The 18,244-nt window shown below is 43.6% G+C and overlaps 1 protein-coding gene across 1 annotated transcript in view; it reads right to left on the reverse strand.

Annotated features, from left to right (window-relative positions):
* The window catches only part of TAF4B (TATA-box binding protein associated factor 4b), a gene marked incomplete at both ends in the record, with an annotated part of 78,735 nt that overhangs the window by 45,233 nt on the left and 15,258 nt on the right, over positions 1-18,244 (reverse strand). Inside the window, 6 exons of the mRNA XM_084279873.1 lie at positions 3,488-4,066; positions 7,266-7,355; positions 9,498-9,620; positions 9,730-9,897; positions 14,124-14,231; positions 14,958-15,106. Coding sequence (XP_084135999.1) covers positions 3,488-4,066; positions 7,266-7,355; positions 9,498-9,620; positions 9,730-9,897; positions 14,124-14,231; positions 14,958-15,106 — 1,217 coding nt within the window. The remainder of the gene's footprint in view (positions 1-3,487; positions 4,067-7,265; positions 7,356-9,497; positions 9,621-9,729; positions 9,898-14,123; positions 14,232-14,957; positions 15,107-18,244) is intronic.

Here is an 18,244-nt window from a genome sequence, read left to right on the forward strand (position 1 = left end):
CTCACTGGTAATTGCAGGGACTGCACCATAAAACTCTTGCTCTTTATGCTTAACATGAAGTCATAGTCTCACAACAGCCTTCTGCCTTCGGAAACAGAGGCTGGTAATGAGACAAAGCAATACTACAGGAAGACAGTTTTCATTCCAAGATGAAACATCTGTGCGTGCCAGTGCTGTTAAATGAGGCTGTGTTAAGAAAGTCACTGGGAGGGACAGAATCACAGCACATTAGGAGTTGGAAGGGACCTTAAAAGACCATCTAGTCCAACCCCCCTGCCAGAGCAGGATCACCTAGACCAAATCGCACAGGAACACCTCCAGGCAGGTTTTGAATGTCTCTGGAGAAGGAGACTCAACAACCTCTCTGGGCAGTCTGTGCCAGTGCTCCATCACCCTCACAGTGAAAAAGTTCCTCCTCATATTCACGTGGAACTTCCTATGCTCCAAGCTTGCACCTATTGCCCCTTGTCCTATTGCTGGCCATCACTGAGAAGATACTGGCTCTATCCTCCTGACTCTCATCCGTTATATATTTATAAACATTAATAAGGTCACCCCTCAGTCTCCTCTTCTCTAGGCTAAAGAGGACCAGCCCCTCAGCCTTTCCTCATAAGGAAGGTGTTCCACTCCCTTAATCATTTATGACCCTGTGCTGGACTCTTTCAAGGACTTCAATTTCCCTCTTGAACTGAGGGGCCCAGAACTGGGCACACTATTTCAGGTGTGGTCTCACCAGGGCAGAGTAGAGGGGGAGAAGGACCACTAAGCACGCCCCTTCTAATACACCCCAGGATGCCATTGGCCTGAGCCACACAGGCACATTGCTGGCTCGTGGTCATCCTGCTGTCCACCAGGACCCTCTCACCTATGCTGCTCTTCAACAGGCCAGTACCCAACCTGTACTGGTACCTGGGTTGTTCTTCCCCAGATGCACGACACTACACTTGGTCTTGTTAGACCTCATTAAACTTTGTCCCTGCCCAGCTCTCCAGCCTGTCTAAGTCTTGCTGAATGGCAGCACAGCCCTCAGGTGTGTCAGGCACCCTTCCCAGTTTTGTGTCACCAGCAAACTTGCTGACTGTACACTCTATTCCCTCATCCAGGTCATCAGTGAATATACTGAATAATACAGGTCCCAGTACCGACCCTTGAAGGACTCCACTAGATACAGGCCTCCAGCCAGACTCTGTCCCATTGATCAAAACTCGCTGGAACCCTGTTTGACGTGCAACTCTCACAGCACAGGCATGCAATCATCCCCAACAGCATCCCTGAAGGATGAGTCCCTCAATGTCTGCCACAGTTTCAGTACTCGTGTCACAGAAAAGGCAGACAACATGCTGCATCACTCTGGTCATGATTTTGATATTAAAATACCGCAGTGCTGCCTTCTTAAGCAGCACCATTGTTACATAGGAGCTGGCACATGAAAGTTCACTTTAACATTCCTAAACACAAGAGACCTAAATTAGAAATGGGCATGCAGAGGGAGAGTATGGCATCAGACAACCCTGTGGGCTGGAAAGGGAAAGACATTGCTGGCAGCATTGTACAGACAGATTTGCACAGCTGGCATGTGTTTTCTTTCAGCTGGCAGCAGGACCCTTCTGTTTAGGGAGGGAAAGTCCAGATTTGTTTTCTTGTGGGAGGAACACAGACCCTCTGTCCTTCCAAGGAACTGCACCAGGGAAGCCCTAGAATATGCAGCTGCTTCCACTACCTGTGCTTTCCACGCTGATGTGTGTGTGAACAAATACCAAGCTCCTGATATGGCTAAGCTGCAAGCAGTCCACTCAGCCCTTCAAACACAAGGCCAAAATTAACCAAGTATTTTGAAGAGCAAGTATTCCAATCACTGTGCTTGGGATCTACCCAAATGTGGACAAACACCCCCTCCCTTCCCCGCAAACAGCTGAAAAGGCAGAAGTGATTTCTTGAGTTCACCAACATCACATTCAAGAAGCGTTTCTACTCCCCAGTGTAGAGTTGAGCTTCCTCATCTATTCATACAGATGGTCAACCTTTCCCTTGGATTACATGGCTTGCTGTGCAGCCAACAAGCTGCTCTCCAGCCCTTGTACAACCTAAGCAGCCCTCATTTTCTTCTGGCTAGAATTTTGAATATAGTCCTCAAAGACAGTAAGAGTATCAACTCCCTTTCCAATTTGGCTTTAGCTACTACCATCCAAGACTGTTAGTACATATGCTAGATAACCGTTTTTAAAGCAAGACCACTCATAAAAGGATCCCCCACCCCTTCTCCATGTAGTTGAGTGCTAAGCAAATCTTAAAAGGTGAAAAGAAGAGCTGGTAGCATAAGTTCTTTAGTTCAAATGCAGGATTCTTGCACAGTACCCACCTTATGCACTTTAAAAGGAAGAAAATTTTTGAAATAACATTTTAGGGGTCTGTAGACTTAAATCAAGTATACACATTAAACTATGGAAATTCACACACTAGTTCCCCTACTACACCTGTGAAAAGTAAATCTAGCTTCATAGGAAGGCTAATGTTTTCCCCTCTTTTTAAGGGGCAAATCTTTACAAGGAAGCCCTATCCAAGAACCAAATTCTTCATCTGCCAAAGGGAGACTATTCTATTCTCTCCCAAACACTCAAGAACATTATTTGCAGGTAAACTAGTCAGCATACTACTCGGTATCTGAAAGACCCATAACCCAAATCTAATATATTTCACAACGTTGCTTTTTTGGGTGTGCCTGTGCTCCACAGTATGTTGGTATTTAACATTAACATTAGCAAGTAGTTAACCTGTGCCAAGAAAAAAACGTTAACACATTGCTATTAAGGGTATTGTTTTAATAAGACGTTTATTCCTCCTGGAATTTGTTAGCTAATGAGGCCTGAGAAAAAAAAAAAGCCCACTTTTGGACGACTTCATAATTAACAGTCCTCATAAATTTAGAGTTTATGAAGCTCCGCTCTGAAAAGCTCCTTGAGCTAGTCTGTACATTTCAGTTAAGACATCCCTAAACATCACCCAGCCACCTGTGCCTGCAAAGTATCTAGAGGTAAGAGCTACCAAGGCTGAGGAGAGACTGGACTCCTCGATGGCTAGGTGAGGCACAGCCCTAACAGGGCATCAAACAGTAATGAACATAAGCATCCCACCAACAATTTCTGTTTCTGGCACGTGTGTTTCCTGCCTTTTCTTTTTGATGCAAAGCTAGCCTGGCTGCACACACAGCAGAGGTCAGAACTTATGCTCCCCCTTGTTTCAAGCTGGATGCTCAGTTTGGTGGAACAGTGGTTGGGATGTCTTGCAAGGGACCACGCTTACAGTTTGGCTTTAGAGTTGTCTTTCCAGCACAGGCTCAATATCCCCTGACAAACTAACTGATAAACCCATGACAGACTGGCTTCATATATTAAAAAAAGCTAGGATCCAAATTGGTATGCTCTTCACAAAACATTAAGAGCCAAAGTAAAGAAGCCTGGTTGTAGGGAAGCAAAGAAGTTAATCTTACCAACTGTTTCACTTTAACCACTTGCTGAGCACTCACTGGCTGTGCAACAATGGAGTTTGGCTGTGAGATTTTAACACTGATTGGGGTTCCAATGGCCTGTTTCAGAGGCTGGAGAGGGGCTGTCGCTGAAGATGGCACTGTAGAGACCAGCAGTGGCTTTGCAGGTTGGAGAGGGGACGTTGCTACCGCCGAGGTGAAGACTGGCTTGACAGCTTGGATAGCAGCCAGCCCTGACGTTGCTGTGGTGGTGGTGAGGACAGGAGCTGCAGTCAGAAGGGATGCTGTCACCACTGCAGAGCCAGAAGCAGGCTTCACAGTCTGCACAGACGCTGTTGTTGGTGTGCTGACAAGGACTGGTTTTGTGACCAGAGAGGCTGTGACCGTTACACAGGCAGACACTGGCTTTGTAACTGGAAGAGAAGTTGTTGCTACAGCTGAGGTTGCCACTGCTACTGAAGGAGCTGGTGCTGCAGAGGTACAAGTTGAAACAGCTTCTTGGGTTGGGGCTGGCTGCTGCATACACTGCTGGATAAAGCTCTGAGCATTGGGCATCAGCTGCCGTAAGGCAAGCATGCTTTTCTAGAAGAAAACAACAACAATCACTGGATGTAACATCAGCAAAGTATTCCACAATACTGATATGTTAGCAACCCAATCTTCTTCCTCATCTTCCAGTCTAATTTTTCAAATTGCTTATTCCAAACATGTTTTGCTAGAAATCAGGGACCCGTAAACGGATGACAATACTGCTCAGTGAAGACGACAGTAATCACCAACACAGGCTGAACAAAGGTCAACAGTCACCACAGCTTCACTGCACATGGCAAATGCCATTTAGAGGGAAAACTCACCCACAGCCTCATTCTGATTTTTAGATTTTTCAATTTGAAATTTATGTTCTACAAAAAGATCGTTTTAACTGTTTTACCACCTCAAAAATTTTTGTTTTTTTCCAAAAGCCCCTGCTGTATTTTAACAGCTGCATGTATTCCACAGAGCCTGTCTGACAGAGAACTACAAATTATCCAACAGTCAGAAACAAGCCCTGAAGACCCGAGCGCTTCCAAACCAATACAGCTGTATCTACACTAGGGGGGGATACCACTTTAATAATGCCAGCATAGCTGCAGCAGCACAACTTCAGCCAGATAGGTCCCTGCAACAAGAGGACATTAGTAAAGGTATCTCATTTTTACTACAGCTATGTTTGAGAAGGTTAATGGACAGAATAATCTTCAAGTCCTCCACAGATTTTTCTCCTTGACTATTTACAATCTGTTATGGCTCAGAACCAGGGGAAATCAGTTCTACAGCTACCTGTATTTTCTCACAATACCTTTTTTCCCTCCCTCTGAAACAGCACAATGCTTGTTGCTCTGGGCTTGACACAAAAGGAGCATGTTGTTCCTCATGTTAATATACAGAGTGAACACATGGTTTGGACATCTACATAGTGTGCAGCACACCTATCTTTAACGTTCACTTTTCTTTTTAAAGGCTTCTCAGTTTTCCTCGTGCTCCTGTTGCCATTTATTTACCAAAAGCATCCAGCACAGATTTCAACAATGAAGGAAGGCTTCACAGCCAAAGTCACTGTACTTTTCTACCCATGGGAACAGACAAAAAACAAAAACACGTGTAACAACTTCAATCAAAAACCTGCAGCTCAAAAATAGAAGACAACTCCAGAGCCCTCCCTAAAATCCCACTTCATCAGCCAAAAGTCAGTGGCAACAACCCTTATCATATTTCTTCCCAGCCTCAAGCTTGAAGCTTGTGGGGGAAACACAAGGCTAACAATGATCCTTGTAGCACCTCAGGACAGTGCTCTTGAAGTCACCTTCCATCTGGTGCTCAGGCCATCCTGTTGCAGCTGCCCAGCACTGAACATCATTTAAGTCTGGTCTGTACCAACTACACATCCTTCATGTACTTCAAGTAAAAAGAAAGCAATCAAGGTGCAAGATGTTTTAAAAGATGGTAATGCTAACATTGCTTAGCCATTGTGTCAGTCAAAGGTTTCCAAGTCATAGAATTTAATTGCTCATACTGAGTATAAACAGAGAGAGCACCTTGTCAAAGATTACAGGGTATGGACACTGCACAAACCAGAAAAGCCTGGAGGAGGCCAGTACCTGGCAGAACACCACAGGAGAAGCATGCAATGCTTCTGCTGAGATGGTTTGGGGTCTAACCCACACTGATGAACTCAACTCCTGTGGAACTCCCTCTGGCTCTGTGCACCACACCTCACAGCTCTCCACTGCAGGATGGCTTGTTAACTCAGGCTGAACACCTCCACAAGTGTTTGAAGACAGCACAGTGCCTGAGCTAATAATCCCTTGGGAGACCCAAACAGGTGGAACAGCTAACAAGTGCTGTGAAACCACCTCTTGGCTCAGCTCCTCTGCATGAACTAGTCCAGGGCTTGCCAGCCCCAGATGAGGACCAGCTGCGCCAGACTTAGGCTGGGTCTACATGGAGCTACTGAGATAGCCACATGTGGCCAGCCACCTCCAGTAAGGCTCATCATCCAGGGCCCTGAAGAAGGCAGCCATGCTACTTCTGAAGCCAAACCTCCCCAGCAGTTAGTAGAGCTCTGCTGAGACTCCATGCAGCTCACAGAAAACCTCTGCCACCCACACTGAACCTGCATTTGCAGCCTGGTTCTTCTGCAGCCAAGGATGCAGGAAGGCCCATACTCTGAGCTTTTATTTTACCACCCTTTTTTATATTTCAACTTTTTCATGGGCTTTTAAGAAACCTCCAGAGAATTAAACAGATAAGATACAAGTCACCAATGTGAAAATTTTACAGTCTTTTCTGCAGGGCTTGATATAGTCTTCTACACTCATAGCAAACTTTCTAGAAAGCATTTAAAGGCTGCCACTGCCACAAAAATACTCATCTCACACTTTAAAAGATTAACATCAGCCATCTAAAGTAATATCAACATTATCACCTGCATTGTTATGTGCTGTCAAATACTGAAGAAAAACTGCGGAAAATTTATGTCCTAGCTTTTGCTCTCACCTGTTCTTCCTCAATTTCTCAACTATCCCTGTAATGAATGGCAAGGAAAAGTACAGATCTATTAAGCCTAAGAATACCATGTGCATTGCAATTAAAAGTTTTCCATGTTTTCACTAAAACTGAATGCTTGCTACACAGAGTTGTTAATTTTTTTATGGTTAATGAATTCCATTCCACTACACGATTTAAAAATGTTAAGAACTCCTTTTTTATTATCATTATTTGAATAATTATTTGCTTGAATGGAGGTAGAGTTAACCTGGGTTACTCTTCCTAAATTGCAGTACTCCTGTCAGATTTTCTAGAAAAAGGGATTGTTTTTTCTCTACCTCTAGTCAAACACAAACCAGCAAACAGATGAATATCAGCTCTACATCTATTCTTTGAACTTAGATACTGCATAAACTGTACACAGCCTCCATTGTCAGTCTTCTGTATTAAAATTTAGTATGATTACATTTTTCATGGGAAAATAAAACACCTTCTTAGTATAGCTGCTCTACTGTAAGATGCACCAACTTCCAAAACATTAGTCTCCACTAATGACTGCAGTTTAAGAACACAGCAGAAGTTACTCCTCGGAAATCCTCCCTCTACTCAAAGAAATTGTCTTGAGGAGCAAGAGTCACACTGTTTTCTCAAATGACACAGGCAAACACCTGTTTGAATGCTCTGACTTTTCCCTTTCCTTTTCTGGTCACCCTTCCTCCCCTCATTAAATACCATGATACCCACCATCACTTACCTTGAGAAAAGGAACTAAACATGGCTGTGGAGACGACTTGAGCTCTATGTATAGCTTTCTTGTAAATTCTTCTGGTTCAATTTTTGCTTCCTAAGAGGAAGGTATAATTACAATGGTAAGTTATAACTATTAATCTACAACATTTTTTCCCCAGGTGTATCAAAAATTCATGGAGATTTACATTATTGTGGAATCATTCACTGTCAATACTCTTTCCCCCCTCTCATTTTTAAACAAGAAGTTGTTGGATAGAACAAGCCTGTAATTTAGAGCCAGTATTATCAAACTGAATTATTTTCTTAAAACTCCAGGCAAGTCACACACTTAAGGATACTTGTCCAAACACCTCACTGAAATGAACTGATTGAAACAAGTTTGTAAGTAACAATGAGGGACTGTGTTATGCAGAAATATTTTAAATCCACCAGTACTCTCTTCTGTAAAGTTAGTTTATCTGCATAAAGAGCAAAATAAAAGACCAGACACAAAAGACAACTCAGTTGCTTTTGTGAAGACAATTCTCAGAGAATGCAGGCATAGACTAATAAAGCAGAACACTTAACACCACCTTTCAACAGCAGCAGAAACTGAAAATCAGAACTTCTGTCCACAACTACATCTCTGGCTTGCAGGTTTCTTAAAGCTTTCCACTCTACCCCAACACAAGCACCTGACTCAAGGGTTTGGGAGGGTTAGGGGGCTGCAGCAGGCTTTTGAGATCCCACACTCACTGCTCCAGTGACACCAGGGCAGGGTTAAGGTGGTGGGGTACGCCCAGATGCTGCTTCCCTTTCTCCCTCTCCTCCCAGGTGAAACGCTGCCACAGTCACCGGGAGCAACACCTCCTCCAAGAAGGTACAGACACACACACAAGGAAGTGACACCCCAGAGCATGGGATTGCCTCTGCAGAGAAATTGCTCCTCTCACCCATAACCTTCAGAGCAAATATTCCAAGGAGCTAGCTGACCAGAGCAAGGGGTTTCAGGACTGCACATTCAGACAAACACAGCTCAGAGCACCTCTCCTACCCAGTATTTTGCTCTGCTTCCTGATTGGTCTCAAGCTATGGATACAGGTCACAGAGATCAACACAGATGCAGTGATTCGGCATGCTACATCCCAGTGCATGTGAGGTACTTGACACCCACTTCATGAGATGCTGCCTTAAGGACCATTTTACTTCACAGCTGCCATTCCCTCATGCATATGAAGCATTAATTTATTTTGCATTTAAATCATACACACATACTGAATGGCAGAACAGCAGTATTTTTAAAATACTACATAAAGCAAATAAATGCATAGTTAAATGACATACAAATGTCTAATAACAACTGTTCTTAAAAAAACAAAAAATGAAGTACTGTAAACACAAGAAGGAATCATTCTAGTATTTTCCTACAACACCAAAGTGGATAATCCACAAGGGACACAAAGGCAGAGGAAGAAGATGAATCAAATAGTTTTTCAAGGCTGCACCTTGAAACAATCTGATCTTGGTTTCTAGACTGAAAAGAGTGGTGTAGATGGAGGTGTAATTTCCCAAGTCCTTTGGTACCACTTGGAAAGCCACCCCCCTCCACCTGCCCACAGCCTTCTGCTACAGTGGAACAACAGAACAGCGGCAGCGGTCAAATGCCAAGACAAGAAGTGGCAGGAGAAATTGTTACCAAGAAAACCCAGCTGTGCTGGGGTACAGCACAAAGTAGCATACGGAAGCCACTTGCAAGGAGAGAGAGAGAGGTTGGCAGCAACCACATTATTTTCTCCATCCCACTGCCTAAAGACACCGATAAAGTCATGCTTGTTCCACTAGAGCTTCACTATCAGCCTGTAAGTTGGTTTTGTCTCAGACTAAAGCAGCAATATGGATTTAGCACTGCACTACAGCCTCCATAGTAACACTCTTGCCATTGAGGACTGAAACCTAACATTACAAATAGATTAAGAAAGAGAGACAGCTCAGACCCAGAGGTTGCTCAGACACAGAGTTCCCCCTGCTGTAGCTACCTGTGTGCTTAAAACGAAACAGGACAGTGAGAGGGAGAACATACAGCATGGGACCCAGTTAAAAATAGTTATAATGTAAGGCTTATTAAAGATGACTCAGCCACAAATCCAACTCTCCAGCTGTTTGAAAAATAAAAAGACATGAAACAAAGCTATGATACAGTCAATGTCAAAACTGATAGACAAGTGATGCAGTCTTTGTTTAAAAAGAAAAATCTCACCAATAGATTTTGAACCAGACTCTTCACATTCTGCCCCATTTCAGGGGCTTGAGGTCCACTAGATGACAGTTTTATTAGTGTAGCAAGAAAATTCTTGCATTTCTTCACATTCTCTAGCATCTCCTAGCATGGAAATAAAGAGAAGACTATTATTAGATGTTGCACTGGCTCTCCAACCTCTGATGAATAGAGAGAATGTTAATTTTTAATTAAAGCGTTTTTTCTTCCTTACTGTTGAAGCACTGGTCTGTGCTACTGTTGTGCCCTCTGCTTTCACAGAGACTGCCTTTTGGGAGAAAGCTTGTGCAGGTGGTCCTGTAACTGGAAGTTTTACAGGTGTTCCAGTACTCGAAGGCTTTACAGTGGTAACTGCAGTAACACTAGCTGTTGCAGCTGCTGGCTGAAAAGAAAAATTAACACTTTTTAGCCAAAAAATAACACGACAAACATACTGTATTCTGCCAGCATATAAGGTAGCACTCTCACTTGACAATTTAAAACAAACAGACAGGGTTTTTTTGTGTTAGTTTTTTTTTTTAAAGTTTGGATTAATTTGTTTTACAAGGCTTCATTTAATTCAGTGACAGAATCACCATAGCCATGTTTTTGTTTTTAAATCAAGGGCAGAGGGAAGAAATGACAAAGGCTCACCCAGACTGAAGCACTGCCTGCAGCTTCAAGTGAAGAGAGAAAGGTAAAGTTGGTTTGAAGAAACCAGCAAACTAACTTTGCCAGGCTCTTACATGCCAAGACGAATGAGTTTTGGACAATGCTATGCCAGGTGATAGTACCAAAGATAAACAAAGCCTGAAGTAATTATTTATCTTCATTTCTTCCCCTGCAGCTCCTCTCCCAACTGCAATATCTCTTACTCTTCCTATCATCAAAAGGGATCATGTCCACTTTGGAAGGACGCATGTGCCAGCAGAAGCAGCTACAGCTGAACAATTGCACCTAACAACTTCTTCCTGCCTTTTGCTTGTGGGCAGAAATTTTGATCTCTTTCTCCTCTGCCCAGACACAAACTCTCACAAAACTCAGTTATTTTGTGACCTCTTTTTAAAATCTCATCAGAATTTACCAACAGATTCAGTAGCTCCAACAGCAGGAGAGTAATGTAAGTTTAGGAAAAAAGAACCCAACAGCCTCTCTCCTCTGCAAACCAGGATAAATAACAGTTTCCAGAGGAAAATCAGCTAGATTGAAGTATTTCTACATTAGATTTTTCAAAAAGAAAAAAATTAAGAGGCCCTGCATTCAAAAAAAAACCCAACACAGTTCTGATAGAACAGAATAAAACATGAGTACAAGACTTCGCCTCTACAAAAACAAGTACTTTCGATTTCTGAACCTGGAAACAAAAAAGCCAGATTGAACCCAAAGGTTACAGAAAAACATGAGTTTCAGGGCAGCATCTGAAACCCAAAGTTCCGTGTCAGTTTTTCCTCCAAACCTCGAGAGATCGAGAGGGAAAGTCTGGTTTTGTAGCCTAAATTTTAGGTTCAAATCTGTGCAACACCTATTGCTTTTACTGACTCTTAACACACTGAACACCAAACTTTAGTCCAGTAATCACAAATTAATACTTGCTAATGGCATTAATAAGACAGTAACACAAGACCCCAACTAGGCCTACCATGGATAAAACAAAAGCTAGTCAGGCAGACATCACATAAAATATCAAAGGGCTTCGACTTAATTTCAGGATAGAGGAAATGAATGAACAAACATTTAAAGCTAACACAACACACTGGCAACTTTTGTCATTTATTTATAAATTTTTTCCTGGGTAGGTCCCATCACCACCCAAACTGCTGCCAGCTTGACATGAAAAGAAGCAGGCAGCTACCAGCAAGCTTTCCAGCTTAGGCTCCCACTGTTGGTAACACTTTAATAGCTCTCTGCAGGATCTTTGCCACCACCACTGCCTCTTCCAAGGATGAGGCTCAACAGCTCTAAGACCACAGGGAGGCAAACTGGGCACGAGAATCCCAGAAACAGATGGACGGGAGGAAGACGGAAGGGGACAGAGTACAGATCTGTCAAGCTGCAGTGCCCTGGGCTTTTAAAAGCTGAAAACATGAAGTTCAGGGACCTGATTTCTTGCAAATTCCAGCGTGTTTACATATCAAGACCAGAACGGCACTTTATCAGCTGAGGGAGGGAACAACAGGAAGTCTGCTGGACCCTTTTCCCAAGAAGAGGAGTATAAGGGAATTAACTTCTGTCATCTGCCCTCAACCTTTTTCACTACTGACAATTCTCATTCTCACTTCAAGCAACAGAGAAACAGTCGCCATAAAAAATGGCATTAATCCTGCATATTTTGAAGTCATTTCAAGAGAAGAAGTGTTCTGCATCTAAATGAGAGTGCCCCAGCATGATGCTAATTAGATACTTTGCAGCTTCTTTACCCCATCTGGAAAGAAGGTAAAAAAATTAATAAATTAAGTGCAGGTATTTAGCCCTACCTCAGAGCTTAAACATTCAGGAACATCAGAAAATGGAAATATTCTTGTAGATAAGGAGAATAATCCTGGAGTCAGTAACTACGTTTGCAGATAGCAGTGTTCCAAGTAGTACTTAGCACGAGATAGGAGCTACACAACCATGGCAAGGTTTATTTTTCTCTTCAATCTCCCTCCTTTTGTGATGACATTGTACTTCCACACCAATACTCCTCCCCATAACCTCAGAAAAACCTGTCAAGACTAACACCCGAAATTTTTTAGAACTGATGAAGGAACTGCTGCCAAGAAATCAGACCAAAGCACTCTTCCTTTGTTTCCCTGGAAGGTTCCTGCAACCTTACACACAGACTTGCTTGTCAGCACTCTTCTCTTGTCTGCCCTAGAGTGAGGAGTGAAGTAGCCCTGTGATGGCGGGATGTATCTGTATTCCACCTATTTACTCTTTGTTGTACGGAGGGTTTTGCAATCTTCCACAAGACAAGAGGGGCTCTAAGTATGCAACTCCAAACAGAACAGTGCTATAAATTTTTCCTAGTCATCACTCCCCATGTTTAAATCCAGCCCTATGGCTCATTAGAAGGTTTCACATTTCTACAACAGAAACAAATACAATTTACAAAAAAATATTCCATGTCTATCTCTAAGTATCTCAGAGGAATATGGGGTTAAGTTGATTACATCAAAACTGAAGTAAGAAAATACAGAAGAACCAAATCAAAGGCAATGTAAGTTTAAAAAGTTAACAGCGTGACAAACCTCAGTGTTTGTCCACATGTGAGTGTGATGATGCAGGTACCTCCATCCATCAGACGGATGAAAACCTTACCTTCGTCTCTTCTCCAAGGTGCAAGGGTAGTGAGACAGATGACTATTGCTTTTATATCCTACAGATCTCTGTGCAGAGATCACAAGCACATGGTTTGCTAGCTAGTACTGCAAAATGAAAGTGAATAAGGAATACTCATTACTGTACTTAGACACAAAGTGTATGTTGTTTCCATTCTAAACAAAACAGAGAAAGTACTAAGAGAGGCCTCTGGGGTTTCCCCTTTAACCCCAACATGATCCATCTGCAGTGAGAAGGAAGAGAAAAAAGGTCACAGGCAGAGCTGTGAGTAGTTTTCAGTTTCTGATAGAGAACAGCAGGAGGACAAATTTGTAAGGGAGACTGTTCGTTACTGCTGTCAGCCAACATATCCCCCTATCCTTCAAACACCCTCCAGGTCAAGCACATACATCCAGGGTGGTTTTTTGAATGACTGATCCTGCTCATTTACTGAGTGCTCAGTCATCCGTTACAGCCCAATGTCCTTCAAGCTCTTGTTCACAAAAGAAAAGGTATGTAAAGGCCAGACTTCTTCCCAGTATCTCCTCCAGGTTATGAGGAGGACAGAATATTTTAGCTGTAGAAAGAAACAGCTTTCTTTTCATCACATGTGTTTATCCAGAACAGAGGAAGAACTGTATCAAGACGTCTCATACGCTACACCTACCAAGAGCCTCTTTGCAAGACTCCTACAACATTTTTCTCCAGAAAAAGAGAAGTAAGACCTAGCAAACAAGACAAAGAACACTATCTTAAAATAATGAGATATTTCCAACCACTGTCCATTTACAGTTGTACCTGTGGAACCTGTCTACCAAATTCAGTTAGAGAACAGAGGCCTTCAGGTATGACCTTCCTTCAGGGTTTTTATCAGGAAGGAGGGGAAAAAAAAAAGTAGACCTGAAAAAGAGCTTGACTAGTGCAGACAGAAAAGTTTCCTCTCCACATCCCAGGTGCACTTTTTACCCTCCACAAGGAATCAGGAAACCCAAGCAGAAGAGAACATTAGGAAGTCTCCCATGTCCCAGGAAAGCATCAGCTACAACTTGAGGGAACTGTGTGTCACTGGAAAAACCCCTCCAAACTCTTCATTTTGTCCACTGTTTGTGTGCTTTCCTCCTTCTGCAGTGAGAAGATAAGCCAACATACGCTGGCAGGAGCATAATTAAACTATGTGTTTAAAAAGACATTCAGGAAAGAATTTATCATGAGGACAACAGTTACCAGCTCACTGAAAACCACATTGTAGTTGGAAATAAGAACACATCCATATTTTCTTCAGTTCCCTCTGTCACTCATATCCACCATACTGTAAAGCTTGTCACCTACCTGTACTACAGCAGGTGGCTGAACAGTAGAAGTCACAGCATTTGTTGTTTGCGATAATGGTTTCACAGGAGTAGGTGCTACTTTCTTCAGTAACTGGGTGCCAGGGTTCTTAAAAAAAAAAAAAGAAAAACAAACAAAACACCCCCACAAACACAGATATGACAAGAGTCACACAAGTCAGTACCTGCTCTTGTCCGTGTAAGCTCCACCCCCTCTTACAGCAAGAATACAGACATCATTCACACTGCCCATACAGCTTCAACAGGGTTCAAAGCAGCTATTTGTCTACCAGCTTAGTACTCAGGAACGGATTCAGAGACATTCAGACACAATGCCTAATCAGAACTAACAGTTAAAGGATGAGCCTGCTGGCAACACCTGTATAGAGGGTAGCTTTTTTGTATGTGCTCTTACTCTTGCACTGACCACATTACAAGAGATGGAAGCAAAAAGCCAGCAGACCTCAGGGAAGCAGGTCGGAGTACATGAGAAACATCCTCAGCTTTACAGAAGCATCCCACCAGAGGATTGGAAGGCTGCAGTTACTAGCAGCAAAAATTTAGGTAGGTTTGGTGTTTTGGGGTTGTTTTGTGATTTGTTTAACTTCAAATACTTTACATCAAGGAATTAATTTGAACTATGCCATATGTAACAACTGGCGGGTTTGGTTTTTAAACCAAGAAAGCAAAAGCACATAGTGATGCTTATGTCTGAAACCCAAACACCATCCTGCTGTTCAAAAAGCATTCAAATGGTTATTCAACCCTTCATTTGCAAACTCTGCTGTAACTACATAACATACAGCTACATCAAATTAAAGCTGAGAGAAGTTACCTGTACAGCACATATTCTGATTGCAGGTGTGCTGGTTGGTGCTGATGGTCTTACACTCACATTATTTTGTGGCTGACTCTGTGCTAGTGCTACTGCTTGTTGAGATACCAGCATTAGTTGGCCATTACTGCTTCTCATAAGAACAGCTCCTGTTGGAGAAAAACATCCAGACTGTTAGAAATTAAGAGGTATTACGGTTTTCCTATACTTCCGTGGAAGAAATAACTAGACCACACTGATGAGATAATGTAGTATTTAGTTTCTTAGTCCAAGGAAGAGCTGCCAAGAAACGTAAGAGGTAACTGTACATCAGCTTTACTCTGCATTTTATGACAGAAAAGAGTTCCTAAAGTCAAGAGAAAACTAGACAGCCACACTGAAACACTACAGGCATACAAGACAAATTGTAAAGCAGATCATCATTTGAATCAAAAATATACTTTGGACATGGAAAAGACAGTCACGTCCCCCATATACTCGGTGATTACTTGAACAGTGACTCTTTAAGCAGCTCTTCAACCTGCCAAATTCATCACCACCATTGGATGTGCCTGCTCCTATACATCTTCACTTTCTGAACATTTTGGCACATTCTTACAGATGAAGATACAGGTTAAAGAAAAGCTGCAATGGAAACTGAAGCCTGATTGATATCAGCTCACCTACTCATATCAAGATCATCCCGCTAGGTCAGAGTGCAGTGGTCTCTCATGAATCACAGAATCATCATAGAATGGTCTGGGTTGGAAGGGACCCCAAGGATCATAGAGGGCCAGCCTCCCTGGCACAGGCAGGGCCACCAACTTCCAGGCCTGGATCTACACAAGGTTGCCCAGGGCCCCATCCAACCTGGCCTTGAACACCTTCAGGGACAGGGCATCCACCACCTCTCTGGGCAGCCTGTTCCAGCACCTCACCACACCACTCTCTGCAAAAAACTTCCCCCTAATATCTAATCTAAACCTTCCCTCCTTTAGCTTTAGTCCATTCCCCCTTGTCCTGCCATTATCTACCCTTTTAAAAAGTTGATTCCCCTCCTGTTTGTATGCTCCCTCCAGGTACTGGAAGGCTGCAATGAGGTCCCCCCGCAGCCTTCTCTTCTCCATGCTGAAGAGGCCCAGCTCCCTCAGCCTCTCTTCGTAGGGGAGGTGCTCCAACCCTCTAATCATCTTTGTGTCCCTCCTCTGAACCCTCTCCAACAGTTCCACATCCTTCTTGTATTAGGGGCCCCAGACCTGGACACAGTACTCCAGATGGGGCCTCATGAGGGCAGAGTAGAGAGGGACAATCAGCTCCCTGTCCCTGCTGGCCACCCCTCTTCTGATGGAGCCCAGGATACCATTGGCCTTGCGAGCTGCAAGAGCACACTGCTGGCTCATGTTAAGTTTCTCGTGCACCATGACACCCAGGTCCTTCTCAGCAGGGCTACTCTCAAGAAGCTCTTCTCCCAGTCTGTATCTGTGTCTGGGATTCTTCCAGCCCAAGTGCAACACCTTACACACTTGGCAGTGTTGAACCTCATTAGGTTCACCCGGGCCCATCTTTCCAGCCTCTCAAGATCCCTCTGGATGGCTTCCTTTCCTTCTATTGTGTCAACCACACCGCTCAGCTTGGTGTCATCTGTAAACCTGCTGAGGGTGCACTCAATTCCATCATCAATGTCATTGATAAAGATGTTGACGAGAACCAGTCCCAAGACGGACCCCTGGGGGACACCACTTGTCACTGGCCTCCACCTGGACATAGACCTGTTGACCACCCTTTGGCTACGTTCTTTCAACCAGTTTCTTATCCACTGGATGGTCCACCCATCAAATCCACATCTCTCCAATTTAGAGATAAGGATGTAGTGGGGGACTATGTCAGAGGCCTTGCACAAGTCCAGATAGATGACATTGGTTGCCTTCCCTTTATCTGCCGATGCTGTCACTCCATCATAGGAAGTCACCAGGTTTATAAGGCACGACCTTCACTTGGTGAGGCCATGCTGGCTGTCCTGGATCACACGCTCATCACTCATGTGCTCCAACATGTCATCCAGGAGGGATCTGTTCCATGATCTTCCCAGGCACAGAGGTGAGGCTCACCAGCCTGTAATTCCCTGGGTCTTCCTTGCTCCCCTTCTTATAAGTGGGAGTGACGTGACCCTTTCTCCAGTCCCCAGAGACCTCGCCTGACAGCCACGACTTTTCAAATATGATGGAGAGCAGCTCGGCAACCACATCAGCCAGCTCCTTCAGGACCCTGGGATGCATGTCATCCGGCCCCATAGACTTGTAGACATTCACTCTCAGGAGACTTGATCTGCCCTTACAGAGGGGGGGTGGGGTATTTACTCCCCCAGTTCCCACCTACAGGTTCAGGGATGCAAAGTTCAGGGACCTGAGAATTATGAGAATCCTGGCTGCCAAAAAAGGCCACATTTGAAGCTGTCCCTCTGTCAAGAGTTTGTCCAAAAGCATTAAAATGCATGGTTTTAATCAAAGGAGCTTACAAATAGGGAGATTCCAATGGAGGTGGAAAAAACAAAAATAAAACAAAACTCTGTCCTGCATCCTTGCATTTTTGTTTTCCTTTCAAACCTACAGCTATATCAGCCCAGCACCATTGCACTCCTACCACCTCTCTCCTATCCCATCAACAATCATGACAAACAATTAAGCAGTTAACAAACAATGAGTAGTTTTACTAAAGCTTTCTAATGAAAACTCCACTAAAGAGAATCAGACACAAGCCACAGCACAGTCCTGTCTTCCCTGCATTTGCAAACCATTCAGCTACCAATGCTTCCTCCTCCTCCCTCCCAGGCACCTGAGGAATGGAAATTTCAGATGTCTCATCAGGGTCACAAATAAAGAAATGCAAGCTGGATCCCTGGTCTGAATGGCTTCAGATCCTTCAAGGGAGCTACACAGCACCCTAGCACTGCTGGTGCCTCACCTCTTTTACCTTCAACAGCAGCTGCTGTTTAGAGTCCACAACTAAACCCACCTCTTCAAACACCTCACTTCACAAAGGCTTTTCACCTAAAAGAAAGGGGGAAGGAAGGTCCAGAAAATACCAGCCATGTAAACAACAGCACCTCAACATTTTGAGTGGACTGCATTAAATTTTCTTGCAAGTCATCCAAAATCTGAAGAATCCCAGATCTTCCATGCACAATTATGACCTCTCCTACCGTTAAACAAACCTGCATCAATGGAATAGTCTTTTCACTACCTGGTCTGGAAGCTATCAGAACACTGCTGTACAATACAGTCTAAAACACTGATTCTCTCCAACTTTAA

Source organism: Gallinula chloropus (genome assembly GCF_964237585.1).
Source record: "Gallinula chloropus genome assembly, chromosome: 2".
NCBI lineage: Eukaryota > Metazoa > Chordata > Aves > Gruiformes > Rallidae > Gallinula > Gallinula chloropus.